This window comes from Typopeltis vanoorti, chromosome 3 (assembly GCF_054136105.1).
Source record: "Typopeltis vanoorti isolate ZY-2024b chromosome 3, IOZ_Tvanoo_1.0, whole genome shotgun sequence".
Lineage (NCBI taxonomy): Eukaryota > Metazoa > Arthropoda > Arachnida > Uropygi > Thelyphonidae > Typopeltis > Typopeltis vanoorti.
Genome location: NC_143551.1, coordinates 172,223,829 through 172,237,472, shown reverse-complemented (window position 1 = coordinate 172,237,472; position 13,644 = coordinate 172,223,829). Strand labels below are relative to the sequence as shown.

Here is a 13,644-nt window from a genome sequence, read left to right as displayed (position 1 = left end):
CATAGAGGAAAAATGGACTCATTTGAAGGATACAATCATCAAGGCTGCCAATGACTGCATAGGATTAAGGAGCAAGCAAATGAAAAAGCCATGGATCACCCAGGACATTCTAGATCTAATAGATAAAAAAGAAAATACAAAATCTCCCTAAAGGAAGAAAGCAAAGACAAATATAAACATATAAAAAATATAATAAATAGAAATTGTAAAGAAGCAAAAGAACAATGGTATACAGAGAAATGTAAAGAAATAGAAGATAAAACAAAGGCTGGGAGAATCGATAAAGCTTATAACATTATAAAAGGAATAAGCCAGCAAAAGACAAGAAGTACAATTATCAAAAGTAAACTGGGGACATATTTATAGATAAGGAAGACATTTCAGAAAGATGGAAGGAGTACTCAGAAGATCTATAACGTGGAAAAGGACACCAAGGCTACAGAAGATGAAACAAGACTTGATGTGGAAGAAATTGGTCCAGCTATATTAAAAGATGAATATGAATTGGCACTAAATGAATTGCTGGCCAACAAGGCACCAGGCATTAATAACATCCTCTCAGAATTAATAAAATATTCAGGAAACATAACTAAGTCATACCTTTTCAAGATCATAAAGGATATATATGAAACGGGGATCATTCCCAAAGATTTTACACAATGCTCTACCATAACCATTCCTAAAGTAAATACTGCAAACAACGTGAAAATCTTCGAACAATAAGCTTAATATCCCATGCTTCAAAAATACTATTAAAAATTATACAAAAAAGATTAACAAAGAAGGCTGAAGAGTATATTGGAAATGACCAGTTTGGATTCAGGAAACAGCAGGATACAAGAGAAGCAATCCTATCTCTAAGAAACAGTTATCAAAAGAAGATTTGAGACGAATCAAAATACTCTGATAGTCTTTCTTGACTTGCAGAAAGCCTTCGATAGTATTGACTGGAACCAAATGTTTCACCTCCTAGAAACAATAAAGGTAGGTTGGAGAGATAGAAGGCTCATATCTAATCTCTATAAGCACCAAGAAGCCCTGATAGAAACAGCCAGCAATAAAACAAAAACTGCAATAGCAAAAATACATAGAGTGTAAGACATTCACTCATACAGTTTAATCTCTACATTGAAGATGCAATAAACAAACTGAAAGAATTAATAGAAACAGGAATTAAGATAAATGGAATTGATATTAACTGGTTACGGTTTGCAGATGATATAGCAGTTATAGCTGATAATGAAGACAAACTGAAACCCACCCTGACAAAGATGGAAGAAATTTTCGCACAGTACTGCCTAAAAATTAATTATAAGAAAACAAAACTATTAATTACAAGTAAAGCAAATTCAATGAAAATAAACCTGGAAATAAATAATTATCTTATACAGCAGGTATCCTCTTTTAAATATCTTGGAAGTCTTATCACAGAAGATGGAAGAAACCAATCAGATATTAAAGCACGAATAATCTTGGCCAAAAAAGCATTCTACAACAGAAGAAACATTTTTACCAATACAGGACTTACCACCCAGCTCAAAAAAAGGCTAGTGAAAACAAACATATGGAGCAATGCATTATATGGTTGTAAGGCCTGGATGCTAACAAAAGAAGACATCAAAAAGTTGGAGGCATTCGAACTTTGGTGTTGGAGAAAGATGATGAAAATTAGTTGGACAGAAAGAAAAAGTAATGAAGAAGTTCTAAATATAGTTCATGAAGAGTGGTTACTGATTAACCACATCAATAAGAGAAGAAAAAGCCTAATTGAACACCATCTGAAGCATGGGGGGACTAATTACAGAAATAATGGAAGGGACTGTAGAAGGAAAGAGACCACGAGGCAGACCAAGATTTTCATATATAAATAACATTATGATGCTAACGGCACTAAAAGTTACGAAGAGATAAAAAGGAGATAACTGACCAATCTTCGGATTGATGCACCAAAAAAGAAGAAGAACTACATAAATTCCATTTCCTTCCTCCCATGTGTCTTCTCCTCCATCCAAACTATATTCCCATAATTGAAGTCCTCCATAATAATTACTCACCCTCCACTCATTGAGCTTATTTGCCAAAGCAAACAATCCTCATCATCCTTTACATCCAATGGTCTATAGAAGTAACCAACTGTATATTTTGTTCTGCTGGCCACTATTTACTCCAGATAGCCTCAAATGTGCTATTTTCACTTGCCTGAAGTTCAATCCCTACTCTCTTTGGTTTCAGTTCTTCAGTTCTGTCATCAATAAACTTCCCCTCCTCCCTTATTATTTTATCTCTATCCTCCCTAAAGTGAATTCTCTCCCTTGTTCCAAATTCTCCTTGCATTAGTGTACATAAAGTCCAAAAGCCACTTAGGCTCACCACTATCCTGATGCTTTATACTAACTATCCCATTCTGGTTTGTTACCAGTGGTACTAACTTACATTTTATGCACATTCTTACATTTTAGCTGCTTTAATGATATCTGTGTACCTGCCTAACAGCTTTCCCCCTAAAAGCTCTAGTATTCCTGATTTTGCACATCCACTTTCACTTCAACAACAACAACAACAACATTTTCTAGACTATGAACACTAAATCCATTCAAATGCAAACCATCCTTCTTGTATAAGCCATTTCACCCATTGAACTCACTCCAGATATCCCAAAATTCTATATTATTCCTCCTGAATAACCTATGCATCAACTCATTCGCTATTATAGTCTTCTTCTGCTGATCTCTGTCATACCATACAACAGACTCACTATCTTAATTTTCTTGCTCTGTTCTTTTGCTGTTTTGTAACTCTTTCATGTCCTCCCTCATAACAAATATTTCTCCTTCCAAATCATTCATTCCATCCAAAACAATCAACTCTTTCACTTTATCCTTTTGAGCTATAATAGCCCCACTAACGCATAGTTAATTTTTGCACCTGTCACAACTCTTATGATAGAATCGCCATACAAGATTCACTCCTTAATTTTTCCTTCTCTCTCTCTCTCTCTCTTCGTCAAGCATTCTTTTCTTGCACTTCTTTCTTTCTGATATCTGCTGACTCACTAGACATTACTGAATACATTGCAGCTTCTGCTTCATCTTGTGCTATCTCCCTCATTACAGCCAACTCTTCATTCTTTATATCTGTCGTACTACTATGAGGGGGCCTGGAAAGTTCTGATAAATACCTAGAACAAAAATGACATTAAAGCAACTGATATAACCACAAGAAAGAACATATCTTAAAACCTTTTAACTTTTAAATGTTTCATGAAATTGTCATAATTTTGAAATATGTTCTTTCTTGTGGTTATATCAGTTGCTTTAATATCATTTTTGTTCTAGGTGTTTATCAGAAATTTCAATCCCCTTCCCTACCCCCTCATATTCTTTAGAGCAACACTGTTGCTCACTCTTTCAATCATGTCATTTTTGACATAACCTAACCCATCTGTATTTACTGTATATAGAAAAACCCATGCACACAGGCAGATACATTCACAAACTCTCCCACCACCAACACCAACAATATGGCATTATTAAAACTCTTACCAAGAGCGCCCACAATCTTTGTTCCAGTGGAACCACCCTTACAACTGAGCTTGACCACATACACAATGCTTTCCTCTCCAATGGCTAAGTGATCACAGTATTAAAAAATAATCAGGTCTCCAACGATTCCCCGGTCTTCTCTTCAGAAAGAGTTTAGAAATACCGTCACCATACCCTACATCCATGAAACATCTGAAAAAAAGTACAACCTACACGCAGCATTTAAGCCCCACTACAAACTTGCTCTCCTTATCTGCTCTACAAAAGATCAGCTCCCTCCTCTCTCAGTGCCTGGAGTCTATAAAGTACCCTGTTCCTGTAAACTGGAGTACTTTGGACAGACAGGCAGATCAGCTACTATCCACCTGGAGGAACATAAGTCATACCTCTGCAACCACGACTATGGTTGGTCAGGCCTGGCTGACCATGTCTTGGATACAACCAACAGGATCTCATGGAAAAAACCACCATGCTCCAACACAGCAAATTCAAAAAAGAGAGACTATTCTTAGAATCAGCAGCAGCAGCAGCTCTCAGGAATCAATCAAATCTTAACAAATATGGTTGCATTAAGCTTCCTAAGATTTGGGAAACACTTATCACCAGAGTCCCCACTTTACATTCCAGGCCACCTACAACTGCCCTTAGAGGGCGCTCCACCTAGATAGGACTTTAGTGTCATCCACATGGTTGGGCTTAGTATTGTGTGTTATTTGTATATATGTTAAATTAGTTTTTTTGTAATCCCTGAAGATGTCTCAGTGACTAAGATGAAATATAGGAAGTATTAAATTCTGTTTTAATCCTTTCTGAGTGCTGTATACAATCCATTAAGCCTCCAACATGATTGTGTGTGTGGGGGGGGTGGCTTATAGCATATTAGTGGTTATTGATAAAATTGCTGGCCAAGGTACTCAAGAAAACCCAATTTCTACCCTCAACCTTCATTTGATGACCAGATGTGAATCCAAGATAGAGAAAAATTATGTCAGAGAATTAAGTCTCCAGATATATATGGAATGGAGAAAAGTGAATATAGAACATGCTTCACTGATAAAATTTATTATTATATTATTATTATTATTACCACCAGACCTCCATGGAGTCAAAAGACTCATTACAGCAGGCAACTAGCATTACACACAAAGCCCATCAAACTGCTTTAAATTCATTCAATGTATCTGCATTCACCACAATGTCAGGAAAAGCATTTCACTGACCAACCACTCTTCATGCAAAAAACCTACTCCTTATGCCCCTGCTTGGAAAGAAGTCAATGGACACCACAGTATGAGAAACAAATAGCCATGGCACCCATCTTAATAACACGCAGGAGTTCCTTTCACTGTGATGACTGAGGCAATCCAATGGGGAATATGTTCCACAAGTGCACAATAGCAATCAATGGGAATTTTGGACTATTCTTTGTGTAGGCATGTAGTGAGGTCCGAGAGTGTTGCATGGAGGATATTCCTTGACCTCACCCAATGCTCCAGTTCTTCCCACAGATGTTCAATACAATTGCTACCATAGCTCTGTGGAGGCCAGTCAAGTGTTGTGACATTTATGTTCACAAACCACACAGTTACAGCAGCCTAATGATACAGTGCATTATCTTGCCTGAAAGAGACAATAGTCAGTTCTGTAGAAATGCCACAAAGCAGTAAGCATAGCATTGTCTAGAATGTTCAGATACATGTTGGAGTTCAATGTTTATGGTGCCACAAACAGAGGTCCAACACCAAACCAGGAAAAACAAGACCATACCATCACACTGCTGCTTCTGAATTTGGGGTTACATACTCTGGTAAGAGACATTCACCAGGCAACTGTCACACCCACATCCATCTGCTTGGCAGATGGTTTAGCATGCTTCATCGCTTCATAACACAACTTTCCAAGCATCTACCTCCCGCTGTACATGCTTTTTTGCACCACTGAAGATGACACTGCTTGTTGGTTTGGAAATTTGTACAATAGAAGCCCATGTTGTGAGCCTTGATTCTGAATGTTTTTTCCTGCAGATTCATGTTCCAATCAATGCCCAGAATCAGCATTCAATGTGTCGACCAATGAATGGCAGTTTTTATGTATTATCCTTTGTAACACAGCACCTTACAGTCATGTTTGGAGGGTTGTACACTATGGGTAGCACTTGAAGCTGACTTCCTGTGCTTCCATCTCAGTATGGCATCATTGATTATTAACCTGGGATGGTCCATCACCAACTTGCCAAACAGATAGGCCTGAAAAATGGCATCCTATCATAATGCCTCTTTCAAACTCTGTGAGTTCCCTTCTTGCAGCCATTTCACCCACACAGTTGCACTCGCTTAGGAGCATCATATTCCTCCAATTTATCCTGGTTACAAACATGTGACTTGTTACATGGCAAGATGTAGCACCCTGCTCACAGAGGTGTCCATTGACTTAAAATTCCTCAGAATTTTAGCAATGTATCTATGAAATTTCAGGTCATTTTTGCCCCATCTATCTTCACAACATCTATTCTGTCAGGAAATCATCCTCTTTCAACTTACTCCAAGATTATTTTTCACATTGTACATTATTTTGCACCTATTATATTCATTTTGTCCATTCTTAAGAATGTTATTCCTTAACTCTGTCTTCATAGATTTCATGATAAATACTCCTTTTGGAATGAATAGAAGAAACGGGGGTGCTGTCATCAGCAATAAAAACCATTGATAACATCTGAGGTTAGTCAGATAAGGACAGTTTATGTGCAGGAAGACAATGGATGAAAGTGCAAAATCATAAGCATACTCAAGTATTGGTAAAAAAAAAATGTCAATAGGGAAAGACATCCACCAAGATGCAAACTGAATGAACAGAGGAAATATAGTGCATAACTGCTGAGCTGGATGGACAAGCACATAGCACTTCCATTCACCAAATAATAAGTTTTGGGTTCAAATTCTACCATGGGTATGTATGTTTGGAACCCCCCCCCCCACTGGCCACACAGCCAAAACCCTCCCACCAGGATTTTCTTTGGATATTAGAGCCAATCTCCTCTCATATTCCAGTTTCACACTCTCCACCATACCAGTCACTCCCCTGGCCTGTGTCTTATATTCTTCATGCATCCTCTCTTCACCTGTCTCTTTATATCTCTTCCGTAGTCTCTTTTTTTCACATGCAATTCCTGTCCAATATTGCCTGTCATCCACTTTACAAATTGTGCCCTCTTCTTCACTCATGGTATACAACCCACCATTGCTGCTAACAAATATTCTTTCACAATTTCACATGCACTAATGATATCCTGGCCCTCCAATTCCTCCCCCATGAAACCTCTCCAAGTTGACATCTTAGACTATCATAATCACCTGCCTTATAATTCCACATACGTTCCCGTCTAGTTTACACTCCCGCATGTCTATTCATTTGCCAAGTCAAAACCATATGGTAACTCTCTCCAACTGGTGGGAAAGATGTCATCTCAGTTATTATAAACTCTTCTAATGCTATAACCAAATCCAGAACTCTTGAACCACTTGCTCCCTCTACTACATGTTGGCCAAGACATCTACCCCTCAAGAACTCTAGAAACTCCTCTCCCCCATTGCCACATGCATCCCCCCTCTCCCCAATCTACACTACTGTAGTTAAAATCTCCCACAACAATCACCCCCCTTGCACCCACCCAACTGAACTGCCTAAACATCTCCCGGTTCTCCCCCCCCTGTGCTCCCGGGTCTACAGCAACACCCCACCAAATATCCTGTCCTGCCCACCTCCACCCCACACCACATGCCCTCAAAATCACCAGTGTCACTGCCCTCCAAAGCCTGCACTCCCAGAGGACACAGGTCATCACCCATCACCACGCTCTCCCCTCCCATCCTGCTGAAAAATGCTGTACCCAGTAACTTCCACTCCCACCATTATATCCCCCCCTGTCAACCACATCTCAGTGATCCCAATAATTTCCTTCTCTTTTTTTTTTCTCTTTCATGCTATCTGCCCTCTGAAACAGCATTATGCATGAAGTATTGCTCCAGGACCACACAGCCTCCATTTTTTTGAGAAGAGCATTAATATACATCTCAATTAATGCCTACAGTTCTGCAACTTGTATTTGTAGAGTTGATTAAAAAAGTGTGTGTGGGGAGGGGGAAGAGACAGAGATATTGAGACAGTCAGGGCTGCTTCAACTAGAGGATCAAAAGCAAATCAAATTAAAGCCATAATAAACAGCATTCTACTATAAAAGAAAATTGCTGAAAAGAATTAGCAATTAAATCTGATGGCATTCTGGAGACTGCTAAAGGTAATGTCAGGAATAAGTTTTTCATTGCTTAAACTTAATAAATATTTTTATCAGTCATAATTATACAGTTTCTAATCCTTTCAAAAGGAATTTCAAGCAAGCATATTAATATAAAATTGATTTTTTTTTCCACTTACAATATCTAGCCTTCACTGTATGTAGTTTTGTTGGTTCACTAGGTTCACCATGCCCAGCTTTATTAACAGCTCGTACACGAAACTGGTATTGTTGTCCTTTGTGCAAGTCTGTGACTGTTGCTTCAGGTGTAGCACTATGAGTTTCAGCACACTCTTCCCATGATGCAGTAAACTTTTCTTTTTTTTCAATTATGTAACCTGTAATAGGTGCTCCACCATCTTTTTTTGGAGGCAGCCATTTTAGTTCTACCTTTGTTTCATCCCAGTCCACAATTTCTGGTATTCCTGGCTGACCAGGTTCATCTAAGATACATAAACAAAAAATCTGTTATATATTATTTATTATTAATTGTAAAAAAAAAAATAATAATTGTAGCATAGAAAAAATTTCAGTTGAGATTCCTTCATTATAAGAAATTTTCACATGACAATTAAAATTAGAAATAATATGCTAAAAAGCAATATTCCACCAATAGTGCAGTTTGATGCCCACTATAATGGAAAGATGGAAAATAAAGAGAATTTTCAAAGATTTTTTAGCTGTTTAGAATTACTTCCAGGGAAGTTATGGTCCTGGAAGTATCACGGTATTATGTCTGCTACTTAATGTATTCTCAGGTCTGTTTTATAAAAACAGTTCAAAAAACCCTGTGTTATGTTATTCATCAGGTGTGATGAATAAGTAGAGGAACAAGATTTGTTTTCAAGAGAAAGGATGAACAGGTGAATAAAGCCATGGACATGAAAAGTAAACAGACAACTTATTAATAGTGTGGTTGTAAGCACAAATAATTTGGTTGAGCAGTCTCCTTCTGCCCAACCAAATCAATTGTACGATGTTTAGACAAAAAGAGAATATGAAGAGATTCCATTTTAGTAAGGAGAGTAAATATAAAAATGTGATGAGAAAGCTATTCAGTGTGCTGCTCAGATTTTATTACTATTATTGTTATTTCTTGGCCACGCCTATGAATCAAGACTTATTATGGGAGTTCACTGATGAAGCACTCATAACCACCTCTAGCAATCCGTTCCACCAATTCATCATCCTCTAAGCAAAAAATCTAGTCTTAACCACACTCTCATACAATTTCAAGAGATGACCCCCTTGTTCTCTCCCTTCCTTCCATGTACTGAACAATGTTTTCAGTGTTATTCCTATAAAACCCTTTTAACATGTTCGCTGCCACACTACTTCGGCATAGTTTGTTTCCGTATGCTAAGCAATTTCACTTCTTCAAGGTCAGTACAGGTAATCTCGTTGCCGGTGGTAATCGACAAATGAGTATACTCGTGGTTGGCTTGTGAAGAGCATATACCGTCTACGAGTATACACAGTTTTGCTGCTAGCCTTACATGCCAAGCATTTTCACTTCTTGAAGGTCAGTACGGGTAATCTCATTGCCGGTGGTAAGCGTCATACGAGTATACTCGTAGTTGGTATATGAGCCCCACAAGCCAGCTATGAGTATACTCGTATGACGCTTACCACTGGCAATGAGATTACCCCTACTGACCTTGAAGAAGTGGAAATGCTTGGCATGTAGGGCTAGCAGCAAAATTGTGTATACTCGTAGACGGTATATGCTCTTCACAAGCCAACTACGAGTATACTCATATGTCGATTACCACCGGCAACGAGATTACCTGTACTGCCCAAACAGCCCTCAACATTGCTGTTATACTGTTGGACTGTAAATAACTCCTTTGGGCAGATGACTTCCGATAACAAACTAAGGCTGCTTTGAATCTTTTTGTGTGTATTACTGATAGTGATACAGGCCTAGAGTCCTAAAACAGTATCCTTAGTGGTATAAATTGGGTAGTCTTGGCCATTGGGCTGAAGATCTTAGGATGAATGCTTCCCAAATTTGGGGTAGTTTCATGCCCAACATTTTTTGAGAAGTGGAAAGTTTTACAGGGCTCAGGCAGATTCGAGAAATAGCCTTTCATATTTGTATTTGCTGCAGCATAATGGAGTGGCCTTCTTCCAGCGTATACTGTGGTGGATGTTGAAAATATGTTCAGCAACTCTTGAGTGGTATTGTTTTCATCTGTATTGTTGAAAACAGATGTGGTTCTTGTCCTGCCTGTTTGGCTCCCGAGGACAGTTTGCAACTGCAAGGGACCTGGTAGGTCTAGGGAATGTAGCTGATCTTTGGTGGAGGGGTAAAAGATGGCAATTTCTAATGTGGTCAGTAAGTGATTGTAAGGTTATATTTCTTTAGGATTTGTTGTTGGTTTTTGGATGTCACCCAGTGATAGATCTTGAGTAATCTCTGCTCTGAAGGGGGAGGAGGAAGTTGCAGTAACAGGATTTTAATATTTTTTGGATATTTTGGTGGTTATAGTCATTGGGAAAATGTTGAGGAGATGGTCAAATTCAGTAGTTAGGGCATTGTTATCAGAACTGATTAATTTTTTCCTGTTATATAGAGTTTTTATAATCCCATATTGTTGGGGGGGGGTGGACTGCTGGTAATGTAAACAGAGAATGTCAGGAATCCAGACATTTGGCATGTAATGTCTAGGAATTGAAGACTTGCTGTTTTTATTTTCTAAGGTAAACTGGATCCTATGATGTTGATTGTTTAGGTGAGTTAAGAAACTGCACAGAGTATCCAGGCTATGTGGCCAAATGGAGAATACATAGCATAGAGAGAGAGAGAGACAGTGGGTTTATATTGGGCAGTTCAAAGCTTTTTCTTCAAAGGTCTCCTTGAAGAAGTTGGCCAGGGGGTGGAGAAAGTGGAGAACCCCTGGCTGTCCCCTCTATCCAATTGTAGAATATTCCTTACCAAAGAAAATAGCCTGAGTTCACAGGGCTGAGATATCGTGAGGAAATATGGCTTGGATGTGGTCTAAGGTATCTTTGGGGTGAGACATTAGTGAATACAGAGGAGACTTCAAAACTGATCATTATCTTAGTGTGTTGGAGTGTGAGGTTTTCTATACTGGCTTTAAAGTGAGCTTAGTTTTTTATGTGTGAAAGCGAGTTGCTAGTATATTGTGTGAGCACTTTGGCTAATTCATATGTGAGTGAATCGATGCCATCCACAACGGGCTTAATTGCAAAATTTGTTTATGGATATTTGGTAGTCCATATATCTGGGGGGGGGGGGGGTCCTAGAGTTTTAAGGTTTTTATTATTATGTGACACCTCCACAGAGTCCAAAGACTCATCGAGGGAGAGTGTACCAACAGCATCAAACGAATGATTCCTTCCTACTAGTAACTGAGCTCAAACTTGCTTTTTTGCTCCTTAAAAAGGTAACCTTTTTAAGGAGCCTATGCAGTGTTCTGATTTGTGTACTGGTGGGATCATAGTCTATATAGGGAAGTAGGTAGACTGATCTAGAGGTAAGGAGGAAAACTTGCCTGTGTAATCTAAGTTTAAAACCACAGCATCATGTCTCTTATCCAGTTTGGTAATTAATTACTATTCTGTTGTTTTTAATTTCTTGCAGAGCTTCAAATTCTTTTCTTGACAGGTTGCTTTTTTGGTGGTCTAGCATAAGTGAGTACATTGGCTGCATCCAGTCTGATGGTATTGGCAATATGGCAGAGAAGGCTGAGGATATCTCATTCTACTTGGATCATTATTTCTTCTGCAAGAATTTTTTTAGGTGCTAGTTTTATTGGATCTCATCTTTCATCTGTCACAGAGACATCGTCACTGATACAATCTCAAAATTGTAAAAGCACAGACAAATATTATCAAAACAGTAAGTGAAAAAAAAATTAGACTAAGAGCCTAAACTCCTATGAGTGGCACCCTCTATGGGTACTATTGGCTAGTTGGGCAGAAGGCCTAAGAATTAAATTTTTTCAAATGGAAGTTTAACACAACGATATTTCTTAAGATTGGTCTAATTTAATAAACATGCATCAGATTCTAATAAAAAGCCTTTCAAGTTTATATTTCTTGTGGTGAAGCATAGTAGTTTTTTCCCATTTGATTCTGTGCAAGGTATGCAAAGAATGGTGAGCTATACCAAACTGAAAACAGTTATGGTGATGGATCAACCACTCATATCAATTTCACTCTCTTACTATTTCTCCAAAAACTTAGACTACAGGAGAAATACAAATTTGTCCATAATGTGACACTTGCATTCTTTCATCCCCCTCCCAACCAAACCCTTTTTGCAGTTATCCTCCTTCCACATATCGTGCATTTTTCTAGTACCTAGCCTATCATCGAACAATCAGTCAGCTAAGCTGTCAGTTCCATAGCACATTCAATTAAAACACACTGTGAAATCTCATATAGTCTTACTGCCTTAATGACTTCCAAAGTACTTAGTATTTGAAACACATTACCTAATGCATTTCTAAACCTTCAGCCCTTCTCATCTTTATAGCAATGAAATCTATTTTTCAAGGATGAAATGCCCCTAAAAATGTGAATATTAAACAGCTCCATGATGCCATCTATACTGGTCATTCGAACCCCATTTTCACCTAACAGGACCATTTATCCACAGTCATTTCTCCTCCTGAAAGAAAGAATATATGAAAGAATAAAAAGGAAAAAAAAGAAATAATGAAAGAATATTTTGTAGGATTTTCCTTGGACTTTGCTGATCGCTTCTCATATTTCATTTTTTGCTTAATTACTATGCTAATCACTTTCTGGCTGGAGTCATATTCCTCATGCAGCTTTTCTCCTCTTCTTTCTTTATTATTATTATTATTATTGCACATGTATCTCCATGGAGTCTTAAGTCTTATTGCAGGAGGTTCAAATTATCTACACAACTACCATTACCTCTCCTCGAATAAATTAGCATACAAAGTGCTCACAACTGATTATGGCAACCCATTCCTTTCATTCACTACTCTCCAAGCAAAAAATTTTTCCTTGCACCCCTATTAACCACACCTTTATCAACTTCCAAGGATGACTTCTTGTTCTGCCCCCTCTAGCCAGATTCTGAAACATTTTCTCTGCATCAATCCTATAAAAACTTTTAAGTAACTTAAATGTTTCTATCATATTCCTTTTTTTCACCTATCACCCAACTTCTCCAGTCCACATATCCTAAATCAATACTCATAGGGAATATTCCACAGACTACTCACAATCTTGGTCACTTGCCTCTAAAGCCTTTCCATCATTTCCTCATTCCCAAAAAACTAAGGTGACCAAACCTGAGCACAGTAATCCAGATGAGGACATATCAAGTCTTATAAAGAGGAATGACAACTTTCTTATCTCTTTTTTTAAGTTAAAGGATATTATATCCCATATTGTTTCTTAGCCAAATAAGAAACTCAAAGAGTTTCATGCCAAATATAGAAATTATATAAAGTTTGGCGATTCCAAGCGTAAGCAAATACCTGGATAGTGCAGCACCTGACCCTTGAAGGTAGTGCAAGCTGAGGCAACTTATAGAAAGGGTGGAGCAAGCTCCGATCACTATTCTTGATATTTACCCATAATGTGAACTTAACTCCTAGGAGCTGTATTATTGTTCAACATTATGAGAGAAGGTCACTACCCAGACCGGTTTCGACCTTTTTTGAGGTCTCATCAGTGAGTAGGTAGACCTAGTTAATACCAAGTTTGTAGTGAGTAATTTGTAATTTCTTATCTCTACTTGTTAGTGTGTACTTCAATAGCCAAGTAATCTTAAGAGCAACCATAGCAAATTTAGAAATATGT

At 38.0% G+C, this 13,644-nt stretch overlaps 1 protein-coding gene across 5 annotated transcripts in view; it reads right to left on the bottom strand.

Annotated features, from left to right (window-relative positions):
- LOC150108743 (twitchin-like) overlaps nt 1-13,644 on the bottom strand; it is a 2,666,638-nt gene that overhangs the window by 1,586,773 nt on the left and 1,066,221 nt on the right. For all 5 annotated transcript variants that reach the window (XM_090390962.1, XM_090390961.1, XM_090390964.1 and 2 more), the window contains one exon: nt 7,977-8,279. In XM_090390962.1, coding sequence (XP_090247088.1) covers nt 7,977-8,279 — 303 coding nt within the window. The remainder of the gene's footprint in view (nt 1-7,976; nt 8,280-13,644) is intronic.